This window comes from Sturnira hondurensis, unplaced genomic scaffold (genome assembly GCF_014824575.4).
Source record: "Sturnira hondurensis isolate 20B ecotype Veracruz unplaced genomic scaffold, ASM1482457v3 Scaffold0015509, whole genome shotgun sequence".
Lineage (NCBI taxonomy): Eukaryota > Metazoa > Chordata > Mammalia > Chiroptera > Phyllostomidae > Sturnira > Sturnira hondurensis.
In genome coordinates, this window is record NW_028088140.1 from 5,267,065 (window position 1) to 5,290,512 (window position 23,448).

Below are 23,448 nucleotides of genomic sequence, written 5' to 3' on the forward strand. Positions count from 1 at the left end.
CACATCCTGGAACACACCCTGCTCTTCGGGCGTGTCCCGGAGCCTCTTTGCGTTAGTTAGTAAAACACCTTTTGCTTCCTTACAGCTATGTTCTGGCTAGTTCCCCTTTGCCCTCAACAGTAAGGAATGAAAGGGGTCTCCCTCACAGTTGTTCTCCACATGAGGACACTGAGGCCCAGTGAAGCAACGCATGAAGGTCACGTATGCTAGGTCACGCATGAAGTTCAAAGTTGAGAATCAAGTATCATAAATCCAATGCCCTTGCCACTCAACTGTGTTGCCTCCTGTATTTATTCCTGTCGCTGTTATATTAAATTACCACCAACCGGGTGGCTGAAAACAACAGAAATTTATGGTCTTACTGTTCTAGAAGCCGAAAGCCTAAAACCGAGGTGTTGGCAGAGCCACGCCCCCTCTGCAGGTTCTAGGGGCGGACCTGTCCTTGCTGTGTCACCCAGAGGTTATCTCCGCCTCCGTCTTCACATGGCTTTCTATTTTCTCTGCATCTTTTCTCTAGGTGTCTGAGAGATGCACATGTCATTGGATTTAGGGCTCAACCAGGTAATCCAGAACGATCTCCTCTCCAGATCTTTAGTTATGTTTACAAAGACCCTTTTTACAAATAAGGTCGCATTAACAAATTCCAAGAGTTAGGATATGGACACGTATTTTGGGTGACCTCTATCTAACACACTCTATCCCTTCATTTGCCTAAAATAGTAACCATCATTATATCAATTTTTTTAATCCTCATCCAAAGATATGTATAATTTTTACAGAGAAATAAGTGGGGGGCAGAGAGAGACACACACATCGATGTGACTGAGAAACACTGATAAGTAGCCTCCTGTATGGACCCTGACTGGGCCTCAAACCCACAACCTAGGTGTGTGCCCTGACTGGGAATCTAAACCACAGCCTTTCTGGCATGTGGGCTGATGCTCTAACCAACAGAACCACCCTGCCAGGGCCATAATTATATCAATTTTTAAAAACACTTTGTGCATATGATTATTTATTCATATTCCAAAATGGAAAAGCAAATTCATTTGAGAAATGTATATATCATTCCATAGGTCAATATACCTATGTATTCAACAAGCTTACTTAAATACCTGCTCTATGTCAAGTTCTTTGTTAATGCTTAGGTTATATGATATTTAAGACACAGCATGGGCCTTCAATAAAGTCATTATAAAAACACAAAGTGGGGGGAGGAGATGGAGAAAGAGAGTTGTCTCTCCCTGAGCAGATCAGGAAAACACTCCTGGAGAAAGGGAGTCCAAGCTGGGATTCAGAGATGACTATGAGTTTGCCAGGCAACTGGAGAAAGTAGAGCTAGGCAGGCAGATGGGAACTACCTGAGCCAAGGTGTGGAGGCGTGAAGTGCAGGGTACATTTAAAGAACAGCAAGTGGCTGGCTATTACTGGAGTGCACGTTCCGCAGGAGTCTGTATGACAAAATGGCAGTGATGACCCCAGGTGATGCAAGTTTGGGACAGTTCCATTCACACAACAGATGTTTACTGAGCTCTTACACAACACAGGAATTAGACCAGAAGCTAGAAGTTTAGGGAAAGAGGGGAGATAAGACATGATTCTGCATAATGACCTTAAGAGGTAAGACACTTTCCGTGAGGGAGGACAACAGTAGAGGAGCATTTTATTTGTGCTGTTTATCTCAAACAGTGGATTGAGCACTAAATGAGCAGCCACCAACATAGCAAGATGTGTTTCTTACACTGAAGGAGCTAGCAGTCTAGTGGAGTAAACAGACATGTAGATAGAATATTATATCATAATATGTATCCTTTCCTCTTTTTTCCAGTTACAAATCTTTTAGGAGTTAGATTTATGCATATTAATCTTGAATTCTGGCTCTTCTATTAACAACATGACCTTAGGTGGATTTCTTAACTATCTCTTTAAGCCTCAGTTTCCTCCCCTCTATGGTAAGGGCAGTGATTTCTTTCATAGGGTGCCTGTGAACATGATTATAATGCATGTTCAGCCTTGCCAGGGTGTCTAGTAAAAGTGGGTGCTCAGTAATACCAGTTGATTTTAAATTAGAATAATATTCACCAAGACCAATCTATTCAGAGTGTATGCATTGGAGGTCCACTGGGGACACATTTCCTCCAGCCAGAAACTTTCCTGGCACCGGCTCGCAAGAGCAGGCTCATTGTTGAGTGTTGACTCATGGGTGTGTGGCCTGCTCAGCAGTGGGAGAGAATCCTCTGAATTCTCTGAATTCTCTGACTTGCTGCCATCCTAGCCCACACCATGGACCTTCAGATCTTCTGCAAAGAACAGAATAAGGAGATGTACCAGAAGGGAGACGAGATTGTTCCAACAACCATGGGATTAGTCCCTTCGGATCTGACCAGCCTGGGGACTCGCAACTCAGGGTCAGTGAAAGTGTGACCGTGTTGGGGTTTCTGAATGCAGGGGTTGGGGGAGGTGGGTGGCAAGCCCATAGGCTGTGAAGTCTGAGTCAGGCTCCTGGGTCTAGAGTTTTCTACTAAAGCAAAGAACCAGAATAGCCAAACAGCATCAAGCCAAAAATTAAAAAAAGCATTTCTCAAGGATGTTTGTTTAGTTGTGCTTTCCCAAACAAAAGCCAGTGTGAAGCTGTCCGGCACTTACACGGCCACAGTGGGTTGCCAGCCCCACCCCAGATACTTTGCATTTATGATTAGTTCATTTCCTAGCTTAATATCCCTCTGACAAAATTAGGTTCTCAAAGAATTCCTTTCCCGCCTATCCCACGCACACACCACTCTGCTTGAGAGAGATAGATAAAGATTCTGGATTGATTGCAATGATTGCTTCCAGTGGATATTCAGTCTAGAACTGGACATGATGGTACTGCATGCATGTCATTTTTTATATGAAGCAATTTTAATATTTGGAATAGCAAAAATAAGATACCGATTTGAAATCACCAACACCTCTTCCCTCTGGAAACCTAAATTCAAAGTCACTCTGAATTCACTACAGCTATTTACAGTAATATCATTAATACATCAATCTGAGCAACCCAGCTGCCAGAGACATAGGGTCCTTTTCCAGAGGTCCTGGAAATCTAGCCCACTGCCAGGCCCGGGTAATACAGGGACAGGTTTTCTGCAGCAATTGGTGTCTCTTCATGTTACTACGCGCAGGTGTTCTTTCTTATTGTTGCCCTTGGTCTCCCCATGGTTGCCATGGTAATTTCCATAGTTTTACTAACCCATGCCCTCTTGTGATAAACATAAAAATGTCATGCCCACAGAGATTCTGCTAGGCCCTTCCAGAGACATGCCCACCTTTTTAGAATGAGCATCCTGGGTTTTTAACAACAAAGCAACAAAGCCACGGTCACAGCCCAAGCCCAGTGTGAGCTGGTTGTCTTAGCTCTGCTCCAGATGTACAAATTGGAACTCCAAAACCTGGCCTCTGTGCTCAGAAATGGATTCCTTAGGTCAGATGCTAGCCTAGTCAAGGGAGAAGTGGATAGGAGTGATTTAACCACTTTTAATGGAAGACTCAAATTGCATTTTGCTCTTGTATATGTGTATGATTATTTACTCATGTTCCAAAATGGAAAAGCAAATTCATTGAAGAAATGTGTATATATCATTCCATAGGTCAATATACCTATGTATTCAACAAGCTTATTTAAATACCTGCTCTATGTCAAGTTCTTTGTTAATGCTTAGGTTACATGATATTTAAGACACAGCATGGGCCTTCAATAAAGTCATTATAAAAACACAAAGTGGGGGGAGGGGACGGAGAAAGAGAGTTGTCTCTCCCTGAGCAGATCAGGAAAACATTCCTGGAGAAAGGGAGTCCAAGCTGGGATTCAGAGATGACTATGAGTTTGCCAGGCAACTGGAGAAAGTAGAGCTAGGCAGGCAGATGGGAACTACCTGAGCCAAGGTGTGGAGGCGTGAAGTGCAGGGTACATTTAAAGAACAGCAAGTGGCTGGCTATTACTGGAGTGCACGTTCCGCAGGAGTCTGTGTGACGAAATGGCAGTGATGACCCCAGGCGATGACAGTTTGGTTATGGTTCCAGCTGCACCAGTGGTCCCCAACCTTTTTGGCACCAAGGATGGGTTTAGTGGAAGACAATTTTTCCACTGACTGGGGTGGGGGTGGAATGTTTTGGGGATGATTCAAGCACATTGCATTTGAGCTCGCCTCCTGCTGTACAGCCTTGTTCCTAACAGACCAGGCCAGGTCAGGTACTGGCCTGCAGACTAGAGGATGGGAGCCCTGATCAACACAACAGATGTTTACTGAGCTCTTACTAACACAGGGATTTAGACCAGAAACTAGAAGTTTAGGGAAAGAGGGGAGATAAGACATGATTCTGCAGAACTACCTAATAAAGTAAGACACTTTGCACGAGGGAGAACAACAATAGAGCGCTATTTCATTCATTGATGTTTATCTAAAACAGTGGATTGACTACTAAATGAGCAGCCACCAACAAAAATGATAACAAGATGTGTTCCTTGCTCTGAAGGAGCTGGCTGTCTAGTGGAATAAACAGACATGTAAATAGAATATTATATCATAATATATTCAGTAATCAGCATAATAGCATTTATTAATAGACTACTAAGTTCCAGACACTGATCTGAGTACTTTACATTGATTGTGTTTGTCCATCCTCACACAATAAGTAGGTATGATTATCGTCTACGTTTCCCTAAAGCAAAGTCAGGGCCAGAGAAGCAATTAACTTGCTCCACTGAGGTCACTCAGCTAAGGTTTAAAATCCAGGCAATTGACTCCTCATTCTTAACCATCACCCCAGAGAACTGCAGAAGTGGGGAAAGGAAACACACAAGGCAGCCTAGAGGTGGGGGGGGCGGGGGGCGGGCAGGGGGCACTGACCCTCCCACTCCACTGGTAGTTGGGTTCTCTCTGAGGTCCCTAAAGATCGTTGATAGAGTCATAGGAAGCTACAAAACTCGTTGTACTTGCCAGATTGTGTAACATCTAGAATTAAAGCTCAAAAGAGTTAACTTCCCCCCCAAAGTTCAGCTGGGTTACATTTCTCATTCGAATTATTGTACTTTTCCAACCTCCTCTATCTCCATAAATACCAAATCTCATTGTACGTTTCTAGGGTCTTTATCAAGAAAAGTATGAGGTTTACCGGAAAGCTTCTAATCTTTTTTCCAAGGAACTTTTTTCTTGTGGGTTCTCACCATTTTATGTTGTATAATACCTTTTGAATAGCAATGTGAAAATTCCTGGCTGGATTTGTATACTGGTAATGAATAATGTATCAGTTCCAAAGTACTGTATCCGAGACAATGAAACTAGAATTATATTTTCCACTCAAATTACTGTAACTTTTTCAACTCCCACCAAATTTAACCACCATGGATATTGGGTTGACAAAGAACAAAATGGAGAGAGTTCTAAGAATCTGAGTTGTAATTCTAATGTTCTTATGAAACTTCATCATAAATAGGTGGCAAAAAAAACCAGAGGAGTATTGAATGCCAAGAGGTGTCCTTATTCTTTGGAGAAGGAAGCCCAAGATGGGCTGATTTGTGTCAGTTAGGGTAACATTTGTCTGTATGTAACCACCCAGCCAGAACAACTTAAGCAAAAAAAGGACATTTCTTATGTGCCTAATCAAAGCCTAGGTCAAGGCAGATGTCAGTAACCCCCCAGGCTCCTCCCGTTTTCCTGTTCCGCTGTTATCTTTGCAAGATTACTGGCACAATTTTAGTTGTCAAGCCATAGTCAAGGCAATAACAAGGGCAAAGGGCAAAAGGTAAAAGGAAAAGTTAAGGAACACTTTCCACTTCGAAAAACCTTCCCAGAATCCACACCCTGCAATTTTCATTAAATCTCATTGGCCATATTTGGGTCACCAGGCCTCTGCTAGCTTCAACGCAGTCAGGGCAAATCACTGTATTGTCTCAGCACATGCCACTCATTCCAAGGAAAGCAGGGTTTTGATAGCAAGAAAAATGGAGAGCATGCGCATTGGTTTGGCAGCTGGCGATGTCTGCAAAATTAATCTTAAGTTTTCTAATTACAAAAAGAGAGGACAAGAGAGATGAGCAAGAAAGGGCAGTCAAACAGACTTAAAAAAAAAACAGGAAATATAGCTAATTGAATAAAGCCAAGCAATTTTATAAGTATTTTCCTTTTACGTTACTCAGATAATCCATGGCTCTAAATCTTATGGAACAAATAGGGGTTAGAAAGTTTCAGAGAAGTCAAAGTGAGGGCCGGACCTTCCCAGCTAAGGCATTGAAATGTGAAACCTTTTGTGATGGTATTATAATCTGTTCCCTAGTTCCAGAGAATAAATTACAAAGCAAGGACTATCAGGGGCCCGATCACAGAAGGCATGTGTATATGCTTTAAAAAGGCATTTATCTGGTGCAGAGGGCAGAGACACTCAAGAGTCTGAGGAGGACAGAAGGGACTAGTCAGACTTGCACTTTGAATAACTCCTACTTACTGACTGGGTTTAGCGTGGAATCAAGAAGATAAAGCTAAAGGTGAAAATATAAGTTAAGAGGCAACTGTATTTATGAAGGTGGAAGATACCAAGGGCCGGAACTAGTGGGGATGAAGAGCAGTGCACAAATATAAGAAAGTAATTATTTGACCAACCTGGGGAGACTTCTTGGAGGAAGCAGCCTTTTATTACTAAAAATTAACTTTCTTTTATGCATGCAGCATCTATCTGCAAAGTCTGAGGCAGTCTTCCTTCATATATTTTGGGGGAGTTTATGGGACATAGGCTATATTCATTAATAGAAATTTCTAAGCAATTTGTTCTGCTATTGATAAGTAATATGATCCAGAAATGCTTTTAACAAAAGGCTGAAAATTTGAAATATTTGTTAATATCTAGAGGTAGGAAAATGCTACATGAAGGTACTTGTATCCTCAAAATCAGTTGTCCTTCAACTCTGGTGGATATCTAGGGAGCTGGGAAAACTACAGACTCAGAGGCCCACCTTCAGACCACCTGGATCAGAATCTTGAGGGAGGGATTTAGGGGTGGGTATTATAGTAAATTCCACAAAATTCCAATACCAGGCTGTGGTCAACAGCGTGATAGGCCTTGCAGGGCATAACCAGGACCCCGGCATCAGACATATTGACGAGAAAGGGGGCATGAGATCCAAGAATGTACAATTGTGAGGCAAGAGATCAGAGTACAGGCAGAGAGACCATCACCTGTGCAGAAGGTCAGGCTAGTGGAGCTTGGCTACAAAGCCTGGAGGACTCAGGCAGCAGCAGGTGGGAAAGTGGCAGCGGCAGTGAAGGGCTGCGTGGGGAGATTAGCGGGCTCCAGCTACGGCCACTTTGTGGGGAGGGGGTAATAATGGACCAAATCATAGTGTCCGAAGTATAACAGACTCAACTTCCAAGGCAATTCCATAGCTATGCTTTTGTTGGTAATTTGAGACAAAATTCCTCTGTATATAAAGTAAGCTATATATTAAGCTATTTGTTGATGGAAAAAAAAAGAATGTAGAGATTACATTGGTCGATCAGTAGAAAGAATTGCATCTCTCATCCCTCAGAATAGACCAGAGGAATGTCTGAGCAGCTCTGATGTGGAAGCTATGAAAATCCCGACAATTCCATGCTATCAGGCAGGTTCCCAGGGGGCAGATCCCTTGCCTCTTTGCTTCTTAGAGATCTTGGAGCACGTGCCAGTGGCCTTGGAGCTGCCTCCCACTGTGTCTGATATGTCAGCCACTTACTCTGTGACTATCCAACAGACGGGAAGTTTCACGAAACAGGGTAGAGAAAAGGAGGTGAATAGGCCTGTTTGCTAAGCTTTACCAATCACAATTCCCATTTTTCTCTGGGGGAAAAAACTGACTTGAAACAACCAGCCTTGGATCTCTAGAGATGCTGGCAGCCGTGCCATGCACCCTGCCCTCTCCGAGACCCAGTGAATAATGTATGAGGGCTTTCTCCTAGTGTCCTTCTGAATCAGAACGTGTTGGGTATGTTTGTGCTGACATTTTTGAGAGAGCTGTTCTGCTCTGCGTTAGTCAGAACCATGAATGGTCAATAAAGCTCAAAAAAGGTGCGGATGGTGTGCGTCACCCTGGCCCTCCTGTGCCTGGAGCCTGAGGTGGCCTCCAAATCCTTCCTAAAAAATGCAGGCATTCATCAGGCTTGCAGCAGTCACTCCCGAATGCACAGAGGTGGCGGAATGATGACCCTCCTGCATGCCAGCTCTGGCTCTAAGCTTTCTCCTTCTGCCTTCTGAGCACAGGTTCTACGAGCACAGACGGAGCTCTGTGGTGCTGAACTTGCCTGGACTTGAGGTGTTCCCTGGGGACCTGCTGGTGTCCGATGGAGCTGCCCATTACCTGTGCCACCCACTTCTGCTGCTGAATTCAGGTGCTGTCATTCAGTGTACTTACGTTACATGGCTGCCATGGGAATGATACTGTAAGAAGCAGGGAGCATTTTCAAACAGTTCATAGCCAGTACAATATGTACACTAAGTTAAAACAGATCTCTCGCAAAATCAGGGCAGGCATTACCATGAATAGCTAGAACCAGCTGAGTATCACTCTGGTGTTGGCTATTCCAGTTACAGAGATGGACTAGGTATGGGCCTTTTTTCAAAAGGTCCTCTTTGTCAAATGATTTGCCGCATGTCCAGGACCTGTAACAGGTATACCAGTGATGGTCACCATCAGGGAACTGAATGCCTTCTCTGGGCTGGTGGGCAGCTTCCCACCGTTGAGGTACTACCACACCTGGTCCTACCACCCCTACCCTGCTCCTGGTCCTCAGCCTCACACTGGTACCTGCCGACCAGCGTGGTGCCCTATGGAGACAGAGGTCCTGGTGACAGCAGATTACTGTTAAAGAAGATTAGCAAGAGGCAGCCTTAAGGGTAAATCTTCTGCATTTTGAACTTAGTCGGGAAAGAAAAGAACAGCTCCCCATGAATCTGAGGGTAGCCTTTGAGAGTTAAAAGGAGACAAGAATTATCCATCTTGGTAGTTGTTAGACTGGCTTTGTTCTTAACAAAGCCGTTTTGACATAAGAATCCTCACTTGAAAATCCAGCATATAAAACAGATCCATGCAGATCTGCAACGCTCGAAAGTGTGGTGGATCCCAAAGCCTCACTCCAAGGCACCCCCAGGAGCCCAGGACATTGAGCAACTTGGTTGGAAAACCACCCAGCTCGTTCCTCATTCACCTGTGTGCAAAGCGAGACCCAGATAGGAGAAGCGACCCAGCCATGCTGTCAGCTGGTCTGTGTCACAGGCATGAGATCTAGGCTCCTGCCTGCCTGGGCCGTGCACCCTCCACCAGCCTGTAGCAACCACCCATGATACAGAACCCAGAAGCCTGAGGCCACCAGTAAATACATCATACCTAACATTTGTATAGTTCTTCACTCTTCATAGACCCGTTTCTCATCTACTGTCTTATACGACACAACCATCCAAATGAACATCTACTCTCTCATAGGATGCAATGACCCAAATGAACGACCCAAGGTTTAAGTGACCTACTCAAGGACCAGCCCCTAGAAATCAAAGCTAGCTCTAAAGATAGTATGATTTTAAAAGAAATTAGTACTTGTTCCATGATTTTTTGCAAATGCTTTAACTTGGTTAGCAACGAAAGCAGTGCTTCCCAAAGGCAGGTCCCAGATGAGCAGCTTCAACATTACCTGGGACATTGTCAAAAATGCAGATTCCTGGGCCCTGCTCCAGACTTTTGAGTGAGATTCTGGGGGTAGGGCCCAGAATTGGTTTTCTTAATAAGCCCTCCAGGTGATTCTGATGCCAGCTATAATTTGAAAACCACCACGCTAGGAAACAGGTCATAAGGTCTATGTGATGCTTCTGAATCAACTCATTGTTTGCTGTGTGCCCAGCATCACAGCAGAAACCGCACAGTGAAGTTACACAGCACCCTCCACCAGATCCCTCCGTGACGCACAGGGGAGTCACCTGTGCTCAGTGCACTACAGCCAAGTCTCTGAGTTAGGGATTCCGAGTCAGCAAACCTGAATATTTAACACAGATAATAAAAGACTGTGGGTGCAACAAAGACCCATTTCAGTCTTCCGCTATTCACAGATATTGCTGAATATCTTTGGAGCTTTTCCAAGGCCCTAAAATTGCCCCCAGGGTTAGCAAAGCAGAGGAGAGAAATCTGTTAAAACTAGAAACCCCCAATTATGGCAGTCAAGTTAGACCACCAGGCATTTGAAGGCTAAGAGTGGTGAAGCCGATTTGTCCCTGAAGGAGATTCCACCCACCCTCCCCTTTTAAAAGATTAACAAGGTGGTCAGAATGAGCAAGATAATCAGTTGGACAGGTGCCTTCCAGGGTTCCAGTAAGAAAAGTCCTTGAGCACACCCTTTGTAGTAAATGCCGTTTGGTGACTGCCTGCATCTGGTTAAAGTATTATGCAGAGTCCCCTGATGAATTGAACAGAGGTCTATACCTATAAGATACCTATGTTTTATACTGAGTCAACAGAACACCTTACTTAAACCTAAAGGATGATTCTCAGCCTTTGCTGGGTAACATTACAAATTGATGAAATGACATAAAAATCAGGAGTCCAGAATCTCATCTGTTTACTTTCTGATCATCAAAAGAACATGTTTTTGAACAATGACTCCCTTCTCAACACAAACCGCTCCTGAGGACCACTTGGGTGGTGGTGGATAGCAACAACAAATCTGCGTCATAAAGACAGGTGAAATGTCGATGCCTCCCTGTTTGGGGAGCCTGTGTCTAACCACACCTGGGGGATATCAGGTCCAGGCAGTCTCGAGTCTCAAGTTTGATGGGGCCATTGGTGGGGCACATCCTGAGGGAATGGCTAGGGGAACAGGGTAAAAATGAAGACCTTTCAGCCCCCAACTCCTATGACTCTCTGTCCTAAATAAACTATTCAGCATCTTTATTACATTTCATAGATTTTTCCCCTGTATAATAAAGGAGAAGGACAATATTACCTTAAGGTAGCAACAAAATACCAACTTTCAGGTTGCAACATTGCTTCTTTCCCTCATCTGAAGAACTCTAAGTGTTTACTCTGTGTGTTCTCCAGAGAGGGAGCGTTTAAGCAGGAAGAATTATGTTTGGCTCATTTGAAAAAGCAGGGTTTTTAAAGCACTGCAGTGCTCTGTCACCAGCTACTCAAAGTCCTGATATATTTTCTTTAATTTCACCCACCAGAATCCAAAAAGCCGAGATGGCCTTTCTCCAAGAGAGGAGTGGTGAGTGTCGGGCCTTGTCTTTTCTGTTTTAATTAAGTCTCCTGGAGCTAAGAAAGTAAGAAAAGGCAGGAGAGTCCCTTTATCTTTGCATGATGGCAGATGGCACGTGAAATTTGAACTATATCATCACATTCCTAGTAGCGGCTGCAGAACACGCCAGATGAGGCCATTTTGTGCAGCAGAAGTGTGCTAATTACAAGTGGTTAACGAGCTCTGCAAAAAAAAAAAGCAATTCTAATATCATGATGCTTTACAATTCTAAATTTATACCTCAATGCAGTTTTGGAAACAGCTCGCTCGATGAATCAGCTTGCACAGTGTATGCCCCAGTTTGCAGTCAGTGCGCTGTGTATTTGGGACATTGAAAAATTGATGAGCTATTACAGAAACAGATTCTATAAATACTCTTCTATCTCTGGGAAAACCAGTTGGATTAGTCCGTGTGCGTGCATGTGTGTGTGTGTGTGTGTGTGTGTGTGTTTTAAGAATTCACTCTTGGTACCATCAGTTATGAAAGAGTCATAAATCGACATTAGTGGTCCCTGATTCTTCATCATCCACAAGCATTGACCACGGGGCAGGCTTTCCTTCAGGCACGCTGGGGCTGGAGGGGTGAAGCTTTCCCGCCATACCTGACTCCTCACTCTGCTTTTGTAGGAAGGGGAAGGACTGACCCTGTTCTCCCAATAATACCAATTGCAATACCAGTTTTAAGTACCATAGCTAAATCAAAAGCTCTCTGAGGTTCCAATCCCAGCGGCTCCACTTACTATTCCATCACCTCGACCAAATGAATCAACCGCCCTCAGCTTCAGGCCCTTCCCTGTAGAATCTGGATGGTGACAGTGCCAGCGTCGAGGGTGGTTGTGATGAGTAAAATAAATAATGCATGTGGAGCTTACCCCAGAGCTGGCGTGTCACAAACTCTCTATCAGTGTTGGTCATATTATTAGTTTAGAGTATGGAAAACTGTTCTCATAATTGTATGAGTGACTTTCATATTATTTTTCCAAGCATAAAATATTTGTATAAATGTCTTTATCAGCTTGGACTGCTATAACAAAATACCACAGACTGTGTGGCTTAAACAACCGATAATTACTTCTCACAGTTCTGGAGGCCAGAAAGCCCAAGGTCAGGGGGCTGGCATGGTCAGGGGTTCAGGTGAGAGCTCTCTTCCTACCAGGTAGATGGTTGCCTTCTCACTGTGTCCTCGTGTAATGGATATAGAGGTCTGCTGTTTCCTCCTCTTCACTAACCTTGTAAATGGGATTAGTGTCCTTATAAACCCTCATGACTTCATCTAAACCTAGTTGTTTCCCAAGGTCCTGTCTCCAAATACCATCACAGTGGGGGTTAGGGCTCTAACATATGAATTGGGGGTGGGGGCAACAGAAACACTGAGCCACAAGAACAGCCTAACGGTACAAACTTCAAATCAATAACTACTAGTAAAATTTTAACACCATTGTCACCAAGGCTCTTTCTCATCACTCATGCTCATTTTGCCCCTTTTTAGGGACCTGGTTTCCTGGCAGGTCTGAGGCTTGTGGTACAAGCTTTCCTGGGCTTGTGAATGGAAGCAGGGCCAGTTACTGTCAGGTCTGGGTCTCCAGAGAAGGGCAGTCTCCCACCAGCTTTCCTGGGAGCTCCTCTGGAGCAGAGAGGTTCTAAGGGCTGCAGGGACTTACTGAGGGAAGGGATGCTACCACAAGTTGTTGGGATCAACTGTATTTTTTCCCATAAAGTAGCAATTTGTTCCACTCGATGGGTGACTGGATGTGCCAAACACTGGCTAGATATCTAAGAGTCCAAGATGCCCATTGTCAGCTCATAACTGAGGTCAAACTGACATGTAAATTAAGGGGAAATTGTGATAAATGGCTTGCAGGATGTTGGAGGTGGGTAGGCAGTGGTAGAGTCACACAAAGACAGAATACTTAGTGGGATAATAAAATGTTTTAGCGAATGCCCTCAGTATTGAAGGGCAATTCAATCTCTAATGCTCACTTTTGTTAGGACACAGTATCTGGTCTCCTTCAAATTACAGTCTCCACTTGCTCCTTCCGCCTTTTTGTCTGATTTATGTGTAACTTGTATCTATATAAATACTAATCCACATAAATAAAACAAACACACTGCCACATTAGAATGTATTCTCCCAATCTATTACATGGTTTTTCCTTTTCTAACCTTTCTTCTATCTTTTCTAATGAATATTAGTAATGAAAGCAAACATATAAATGTTCACCACATTATCAGGCACTATTTCTGTTTGCATGTATTCCCATTTATATATGTTCACATACGTATGTAGTTCACATACATTAACTCATTAATTCTCACAACAAGCAGGCAACATGACTATCCCCATTTTGCAAATGGAGAAACTGAGGTTCAGAGAGGTTGAATAGCTTGCCTTTGTTCACACAGCTTATAAGTGGCGGAGTAGGGATTGGTCCCCAGTAGCCTCAGGCCCTGTGGCTCTGAGCGTGTTTTAGCCCTGGCATTGAATCTTTCCTCCAAATGTGGGGCTGCACAGTCCCGCCTCCTTTATCTCATCAGAGCACTCTGAGATCCTGTCTGTTCTCACAGACTCAACACCATCTCTTTGTCAACCACTCTGGAGTGTGCATGCTCATGTTCACATATCACATATATGCATTTTGCTCCAGTCCCATGTCATCAGTGCCTACTGTGAATTTCTATTCCACCCAGGTCTTAGTTACTAACTTTGAGACCCCAGAATCAAGCTTGGTTTCCACTCTCCTTCATGCTATGTATCCTCTCCTTCAAATTCTTCTCATTGCCTATCCTTGCCAATGCCACCACATTGGAAGCAAGCAGGCTTCCAGCAATGGGCCTGTTGCTCTGAAGGGTTAATGTGATCTCTGAGAGCACTTTCTGCTCCCTTCTCACTAGTCTGTCCACCAAGCACTTTGGTCAGGAGGTTGCTCAGACCCAAGGAAAGGCGAGGTGAATGCCCTCCAGGACAGGCTGGTGCCCACTTTCCCACAGCTCTAATGCTGCTCCCATTGTCTCAGAGTCTTTATTCTCCAACAGGCTGCTGACTTTTTATTTCCACAACATGCAGTCACTATGGTCTCAGACATCAACAAAAGGCATATGTCCCAATTGCTGTAGGCAGTCCCCAACCCCCTCTAAGATTTCTTTGCTACTGTGGAAGCTAATGAGTCTCTAATAGGTTTTATCTTTCAGTGACAAGCCAACCACAGCCCTTCTCTGCACATTCTGGGCAGATTATAGGGCTTCCTTTCAGACACACAGGGGGCAGCCTGAAGTGGTAACCCCTGCGTCCCCTTGCTCATTAACATGAAGGTGAATAACTCCCACCAAACAGCTTAGATCCATGCCAGAATCTTGACCCTGAGGCAATAGAATAGTTTAAAAAATTATTTGAGATAAACAGTCATTTGAAATGAAGCCAAGTTTACTTTAGGAGGCTTTACACTTTATTCAATGGCTTCTTCCTGGTATAAGTGGCAAAACAAGCTTTTTAAGTGGGTAACATATTAATGTGTGGTGTCACAGCAGGGTGCTGAACAAGTCAAATTAAGTCACAATATCTTAACTTTAGAAAGCAAGTTACTAAAGGGTGTGCAAATACAACACCACTAAAAATTATAAATACAACCAGAAAAAGGTTTTCGGTGGTTATCCAGGAATAAAGATTACAGGTAACTTTGATTTTCTTTGTTTCTCAAATTTCCTGTGATAACCATACATTACCTTTGCAATCAGATATTTTGACGAATACTATTAAACATAAAAGTGGTAACAAAAACAAGTGGGTGGCTTCATTCCAAGGAAACTGGTTTCTAGCACATTCTAGTGTTGCGTAGCAGTGAATTAGCACGTTGCCCAGTTCCTTCAGCACTGGGTTTTCCACAGCCATCTGCCAACTGAGGGGTAGAACCAAGGCATCCTAGGTACCTTCTGATGTTAAAGTCCTATAGCCCCATTTTTGGAAAAGTTAGAACTGTGAAGGACATACTATCACCCCACAGGGTGAATACAAAACCGGAGCCCCTCTCTTTACTATGTAACTGTTCCAGGCCTTGGATAATTTTTTTTTTTTTGCCATGGTAAAATGAGAGGTTTGGATTGGGCATCCTCACTAGCTTCTGTCCTCCAGACTTGACATTCTGTGGTCCTGTGGGTCACACTATTGCTGGGAAATGGCTTTTCAACTGTCAGTGGCTACTAGACAGAGTGTATAGTCTGTTCTCATGCAAGTTAGAGAATGAAAGCATCAGAAGATGCTGAGGCTACATAAGTCATGTCATGGCAAATTCCTGTTTGAAAATTCTGTTTCTCGCCGTCTTTAAGCAGGGCAAAGACAGACACAAGCACATATCTGATCTGGAAGCCTGCCTTTCCTCTGTGAAGATCGCAGACTTCAGGGCCTATGAGTTCCACGGCCTTAAGGTATCTTACAAATTGCATACTGAGTGACATGGCTTTTTTTCCTGGTTTAGTCATTATTTTATTGCTTTTGTTCATATAACAGCAAAGTACCGGAGAGGAGCACAGAGCGGGGCCAAGTCGTGTCTGCCCTCTCTAATGCACACTGAAACCTCAGGAAAGTCATTTCATCGTAACTGAAATAATAATGGATAGTGTGAGCAGTGGTTCCTCTCACTCACCTCAGGGTCTCAATTCCCTCATTTGAAAAATAACTTGCTTTTGATAAGACTGTTTTCAAAAGCCTCTATGAACTTTAAAACTCTCATTGCATGGAATTGATTTCAACAAGCTTCAGCAGGGAAGCCTGGATCCGACTTCCCAGTTCTGATGAGTTTGGGATTCTTTGTGATATTTTTGCAATAAACTGAACAAGGCTCATGAAATTCTCAAGCATAATGCAGAACAACATCCATTTAAATTCCTTTTTATTTAAACTAAAACTAATGCACGACACACATCCCAAAGCCCCACAGAGAGAACTGGTTTGGGCAGCTTGGGGAGCCACTATGGAGGGATGGGGCCCTGAGCAGGAAACCACGATTTCGAGAATGTTTACTTGTTCTCGCCATGCTCGGTGCAAATGAAGGCAAATGGTGAACAGGCCAACCCATCGAAGTGGAAATGTTTTGTTCCTTTTTCCTCCTGCGTGCAGGGCAAGACCTGGAATGAAGTCATGGACACACATCAAAAACTTCCCACTGATCAATTAGACTTGAGGAAGCAGCAAGAGGCCATGTGGGAACTCTTCACCAGTGAATGCACTTATTTCTTGGACCATTTATTAGTTCTTAAGATGGTAATGCTGGGCTTAATTTTTGCAGTAGATGGAAAATATTAATTTGATTTGGGGGGATTTGTTTTCCTTGTCCACACTGAAAAAAGTTGGAAGCGTGGGTGGAGTTCTCCTCCTTTTGGAGATCTTAAGAAAATGTTACCTGTTGTTTCCCTACTACTTGGTCCTCTCTTCATTCTTTTCTTAAATGTAGCCTCTCAGGATTGGAGGAGAGGCAAGTGAACTGCCCAGCTCCCCATCTGATGTCTGAGTCCCCTCTGCCTATTCCCGCCCTGTGTTCACGCAGTCCTGCAGTCAGGGAGCTCACAGCCGCACTCCAGGCACCATTCCAGCGCTGGTCAGCTTCCACTTTCAGAGCTCTGGCTCCTCGGTGAACGTTGCCAGGAGAATGCTCTCTATCGGCTGCAGGGCCACTGCCACGGATTCCCGGGCAGCCGTCCGCATGTACTGTGGTGGAGTTGGATGGCGTGGTATAGTCATGATGTCTGCCAAGTAAACTGTCCCTGAGGTGGTGCAGTGCCGCAGCCCTGACCTGGTGAGGCTCCGAGCAGAGAGAATTTCTTGGAGAAGAACCACAGGGCAAGGGAGAGCAAGGGAGCAACTGCCTTGCAAAACCATAGGGGAGGAAGATCCATATTACACCCAAGCTTGCCTCTGCCTAAGCACTTTTGAAATCTGCCTACTCTCTTATACAGGAAAAATCACTGTTTAAAAAAAGCACTTAGGGAGATCCAAGTTCAAGTCTTGGATCTGCTCCTGACTTGCCACATGACTTTGGAAAAGTCCAATCCTCCATTTCCTAAACTAAATATTGGCAAGCATTTTCTATAAAGGCTCAGATAGTAAATATGAGGTGGGACAAATGTAGGAATGTTGGTATAGGAAATAATATAATAATTCATAAGTAATAATGCATGAATAAACTCTGTGTTTCATATACTCAAAACTGTAAATCGCACTTTGACCCACCCTGTATTTTAGGCTTTGCAGACCATGTGGTCTTCACGGCAACTACTCAGCTCTTCCCTTGCAGCACAAAAGGAGCCGTGGGTGACTATAAAGCAATGGGCACAGCTGTGTTACAATAAAACACTAACTACGAGGACAGGTAGCAGGCCTGATTCATCACACAGTCCATCACTGGGGATCCCTGTCCTAAGCTATAAAAGAGGGACGACAACACCGTTTCTGCCTGTCTCATAACATCTGGGTGTTGTGATCACCAGATTAGTCTTCTCCAAAATCTGTCAAGTGACACACAAATGTCAGTTATTATTTTCTGTAAGTAATGTTTATTGTTAGTCACAGCACCGAGTACTTTACCAACAAAACATAAATCACAAAGACACTGAGAAAATGAAAACTTAAGGAATGTATCCATAGAACACAGAAAACTAGCTTAAGCAACCAAGGCTTTTATGGACCCACACGAAGTCCAGAGTTGGGAGAGATTTCAAGGTTGGTTTGATCAAGGAGCTTAAAACCAAGGACAGATTTTTTCCCATGTGTCATTCCTGCCTTCCCAGGCATCAGCCTCATGGCCAACTTATGCTGTAGTCACAGTGTGGCTGTTTTCCTTAAACCCATGGAAGGAGAGAGAAAAAGAGAGAGAGAGAGAGAGACAGGATTTCCTTTCCACGTTCATAGCAAAGGCTTGAGTTTCATTCTGATTGGCCTGCTCTGACCAAACCCTTAAGGCCCTCCCTGGGACTAAGGTCTGCTTGCTGCAGGGCACAGCAAGGCCTGGGGAAGGGTAGACACAGAGGCGAAACCAGGGTGAGGTCCGGGAAGAGGATCATCGTACTGGATCTTAACCAACAGCTGTTCACTGCGGGGCACCAACCCCCTGAGCCCTCTTTCCCCAGCTCTAATCAAAGCACAGAACATTCTGCCCCACCCGTTGCCTGCATGAGCTTTTCTGTTTAAAAAAAAAATGAGTTTATTTATTTTCCAATGTCCTGGTGTATTTAGAGTATAGATGGTTATCCCTTTACAAAACAATGTGAGTTTCCCCAAGTTCTTATACATTGGAATTTATAATCAGTAAATTCAAGTAGTAAAATGAATGTGCTGGAGTACTCAATTTTTTAATGGCAAAATTTTCAGTAGAGCAGAGAATCTTGTAGCAAAAAGATTTTTTTAAATCTTCCAAATTTATCTGCAGTCATAAGTTCTGTTTCTTACAGTTACATGTTTTAAATGCTTGGATAGGGACAGACTTCCAGACAACCAACACTAACTACAGGGCCGTGGGAAAGCGCCTGGTCAGCGGTGCCCGAAGTGTGCTCCCCGGACCCACAGGGCAGAATCCCTGGGAACCTGTTAGAAACGCAGATCCCCGGGCTCTCTCAGGGACCCACCGAATCAGAAACTCTGGGGGCGGGGCCCAGTCTCGGGTTTAACAAGGCCGCTAGGTGATGCTGAGGCAAGTTCAAGGACCATTCACTGCATAAATTAAGTGATATGGAAATGAAACTGCAGAAGGTTGGCATCTAAAGGCCGGTCTTCTTTACACTTAAACTTCTTGAGGTAATTGTTCCCTTTGAATACTTCATCATATTTATGCAAAGTATTCCAATTTCAATAAATTGATCTTTCTTTAGTGTGTAGGATCAGGGGAAGGTTACCTGTGAGGAGTGTAGTTCTTTCTTGCTATAAAGTAATTTCCCACTGTTTGAAAGCACCAACTCAAGTAACAATAGCATAAACACTCCCATAATGCTTTCATTACTATTTAATGCCTTTATTTAAATCTAAATATCTTGCCAGTTATCAGATATTAACTCACTAGCTCTCTATTTTTAATTTCCTGAAAGTAAAAGACACTTGGATCTTCGCAGAGAAAGGCTGAAATGAGAACTCAGTGTGAATGCTGTTTTGATGTCAGCGCTGTTCGCAAGAAGAGCGCCTGTGAGATTTCTTTGGCTCCGGGAGGCAGAACAAGCCCATTTGAACAGATTCTGTTCAACAGGGATGTTGTTAGGGAGCATATTAGCAACAACAGCGCCATACAGAAGAGCACATGTTCCGTATGTTCTATGGAGCTCAAATGTCGTCAGTCATATTTTGGAAAATGCTTATACTTTGAAAACGGTGGTTTCTAAACTGTTTTGTAAAGTTGCTCTCAGAGGTTTATGTTTAATATTCTTGAAAAGGACAAGTTTAAAACCTGAAAATCAGAAAGTAATGTGCATTTATTTTTTTAAAGATCTTCATGAATACACTAAAATATCTACAAACTTACGAATATCTCCTGGACGTGGATTTGTGGAGACTTTTTGCAAACCTGGAGGAGTTAAGTCAGGTGAGCTGCAGTTGAAGATGTCAGGAGACATGTTTTAAAATTTGCCAGCGGAGTCGTGAAAATGCATGTCTAGTCCTGTGGCTTGTATTCCACAGTGGGATTTGGAATATGCACGGTTCCCTCATATAACCTTATGGCCAGGAGATCAGGTTAATAGAAAGCAAATCTAAACATTTACTGACACCTTGCCAATAGATTGTAGATATCAGCCTTCAGTAGCATTTTTCATTGTCTCTTGTCTCTTTAAGAAAGTAAACATATTCCTAAGACCTCTTTAACTTTCATAAATGTTTATTCTCAAATGAATGTCCTTTTCTCATATATTTTAAACAAATAATATCTCTCCTCCAAAAATGAAGAGAGGTTCTAAAAAGAAGTTATTTATAAAAGAAAACTTATAAGAAGAAATATATTGAAAAGGAAAATAAATCTGAATTTTGCCAGGGGCTGAATTTGAAATGTGAAAACATTTATAGGATGATATTTGAAGTTCATTAACTATTTATTCCTTACCCCTAGGTGAGTCTCTACTCTCATGCTCTTTCTCTCTGCCCATAGACAAGCTTTGGATTTGTGAGCAGCCTTTTTGCCATCATCAAGGACTACTTTGACGCTTCTGAGACCTCACCATCCGTGGATTTCATCCCCGTGCTCATGAAGGTAAAATCCTTCCGGGAGATCTCAGCTTCTTGCAATAAATTCACCCCCTTCCAGGATGGTCGTTAACATCTACCTGACTTTCTGTTTTTGTCCTGTGTTTCTGGGAGAGTTCCACCTCACCCTCCCACGGAAGAACCCTCCTTTTCTCTGACAATCTACGTTTTCAAAAATAACTTGCAGATTCTGTTTTCCCACTGCCACCTCCGCTGCAAGGGTCTTATTAACACAGAAATCTGTGCGCATGGGAAAGCCATTTCCGGGTCTGTTTTTTAAATTACTTCAATTTAAAACAATACTCATGGCAAGTTTGTGTAGGCTAATTACATGGCTCAGCTGTTCTTCTAACAAGAATGCCAGCCTTCCAGCCTTCCAGACAAAAAATAAAAATAATAAACCTTCAAGCCCATCAGCACTCTTAATAGGACTTCCACAAATGAAAGAAGAAATGAGGAAACCCTGTAGCCCTGAACTGATAAATGTTATTTATTTTTTGAGTAGATATTTGAGCCTCCTCCGTATGTTTTTTTTTTACTTTAAGCTTTTGAATCCAGTTTCTATCCATTCTCATGTAGCATGATTTGACTTCTTATAATCTACTTTTAAAAAGCATAGGTTGAGATTTATTGAGCACTTCCTAAGTGCTTATGTGAGGGGCTGATACCCTATACACAATAGTGTGCAAAACCAGAAACATTCCTGCTCCTTTTCAGTCTAGTGGGGAGAAATTAACTCACTAATAACAGGAATAATTATACAATCAAATTGATATCAATACTGAGGAGAAAAATAACATGACTATTATGAAGGAAAGTTTCATTGAGGCAGGGTGTGAAGTAATTACAGACAGGAAATTCTTCCTGGGGCAAAGGTGTTTGAGGTAAGACAGAAGGAGGAGTATTCTAAATACGACAGAAACAAGGGGAAAACTGGGTGTAAAGCAGGGAGATCCTTATGTAAACTGTGAACACAGATTTGAACAAGAACTACTTTGAAAAACAAGAGAATGTATAGGGAAGTAAATGAAGTCTTGAGCGCTCTCAGTTTATTTAGAGTCACAAAAGTTTTAAATTAAGGGTTTTTTAATTTTTTATTTATTTATCTTTAGAAGGGAAGGGAAGGAGAAAGGGAGAGAAATATCAATGTATGGTTGCTTCTCGTGCATCCCCTGCTGGGAACTGCAACCCAGGCATGTGCCCTGGCTGGGAATTGAACTGTGATCTCTTGGTTCGTAGGCCCACACTCAATCTACTGAGCCACACCAGCCAGGGCCTTACATTAAGTTTTAAGTAAATAGCCTGGAGAAATATCAGCTTCTCATTAAAACACGTAAGTTAGTCTGCTCAGGCTGCTATAACAAAATATTTTTTAAATATTTTATTTATTTATTTTCAGAGAGAGGGGAAGGGAAGGAGAGAAGGAGAGAAATATCAATGTGTAATTGCCTCTCATGTGGCCCCCACTGGGAACTGGCCTGCAACCTAGGCATGTGCCCTGACTGGGAATCAAACTGCGATCCTTTGCTTCACAGGCCTGCGCTCAATCCACTGAGCTACACCAGCCAGGGCTGCTATAACAAAATATTACAGACCAGGTGGTCTACAAACAACACATTTATTTTTCACGATTCTGGAGGGTGGAATTCTGAGATTAGGAGAGTTCTAGTCACCGACTTATGGTGTCCTTCATGTGGCTCTCTGTCCCCTCTTTATAAAAACATTTATGTCACTCACGAGGACTCCACCTTCATGAATGAAACATCCCCTGAAAGGCCCACCTCCTAATACCATCACTTTGGGGTTAGGATTCGACACACTAATTTGAGGGGGACATAAACATTCACACCATTATGGAAGTGCACCCAGAGCCTGCTGAAGCATGCGGCGTTAATAGACTCTTCACAAAAGCTCTATAACACAGCCCACATAGGAAGGCTCTACACTGCAGGTAAGCAAAGACGGGTTATGTGAGTTTTTCCTAAATTTAAAAGGTCCTTTATCCATCAGGTTTGATTCAGTTGTACCAGGGTAACAATCCCCAAGTCTCACTAACTTGGTCCATATGTCCCTATGCTTCCCTTCTATTGTACTTTGTCACTGTCCTGTGTCTGGGACCCATGCTGAGGGAGCAGGCACAACCTGGAATGTTACCAGTTGCCATGGCAGAGACAGCAGAGACTGGGCAGAGCCCTCACTGACGCTTCAGGTTCTGCCTAAAGCAGCACTTGGCAGGTCTGTTCCCATTTCATCAGCCAAGAAAGTCACATGGCCATGCTTACCTTCAGCAGATAGGGTCCACATAATCTTCCCTGGGAAGGGAAAATAGGTGAACGGTAATACAGCCTCATGAGCCTTCATAAGCCTCATAACTGCTTATGAACCAGACCAAAGAATGGCATGTTCTGTTATTCATGCACGAGCCATGCGAGCGAGTCACTGAAAAGTGAACTGAGCCTTGGGAGGTGAGGCCATTTGGCCAAGCTCATATAACTGATAAATTGTGGAGCCGGATTTCTAAGCCTGACCATATGTGATCTCCACAGTTGCCTACTTACTAATGAAGTGTCTCAAGCATCAAAATGTCCTTTATCTCCAAGCTGTCAAGAAATGACCCCTCCACCCCCTTGAAAATAAATTCACATCATCTTTCAAGTTACTTCTTGCTGCAGCCAAAACTTGACATTTTCCCCCATGGTGTTTTCTCCTCTGTCCTACAGCAAAGTATTTTTCTAGGTTTTAAGTGTTTCTGCCTTTGTTGCTGTCACCTCCTTTAGGGACCATTTAGGCTGGGTCTCTATTCTCTACTAAATGTGGTTATAGCACTATCAACAAGTGTACCTTCCTTCTCTAGTTCTACCACATGATGACACTATTAGAAATTCGTTAATGGGACCCATTACTTATTTCACAAATCAATAAATCTATCAAGCAGTATATGGACTTAGCAAC

General features: G+C 43.2%; 1 protein-coding gene across 2 annotated transcripts in view; it reads left to right on the forward strand.

Moving 5' to 3' along the window:
• Positions 1-2,173: 2,173 nt before the first annotated feature.
• The window catches only part of PLEKHG7 (pleckstrin homology and RhoGEF domain containing G7), a 46,777-nt gene continuing 25,502 nt past the window's right edge, over positions 2,174-23,448 (forward strand). The window contains exons 1-7 of one of the 2 annotated variants that reach the window (XM_037064668.1): positions 2,174-2,408; positions 8,269-8,396; positions 11,218-11,258; positions 15,612-15,707; positions 16,399-16,542; positions 19,748-19,843; positions 20,402-20,503. In XM_037064668.1, coding sequence (XP_036920563.1) covers positions 2,284-2,408; positions 8,269-8,396; positions 11,218-11,258; positions 15,612-15,707; positions 16,399-16,542; positions 19,748-19,843; positions 20,402-20,503 — 732 coding nt within the window. In that variant the 5' untranslated portion in view covers positions 2,174-2,283. Of the gene's footprint in view, positions 2,409-8,268; positions 8,397-11,217; positions 11,259-15,608; positions 15,708-16,398; positions 16,543-19,747; positions 19,844-20,401; positions 20,504-23,448 lie in introns of both variants that reach the window. The other variant, XM_037064667.1, reaches the window with a different exon arrangement.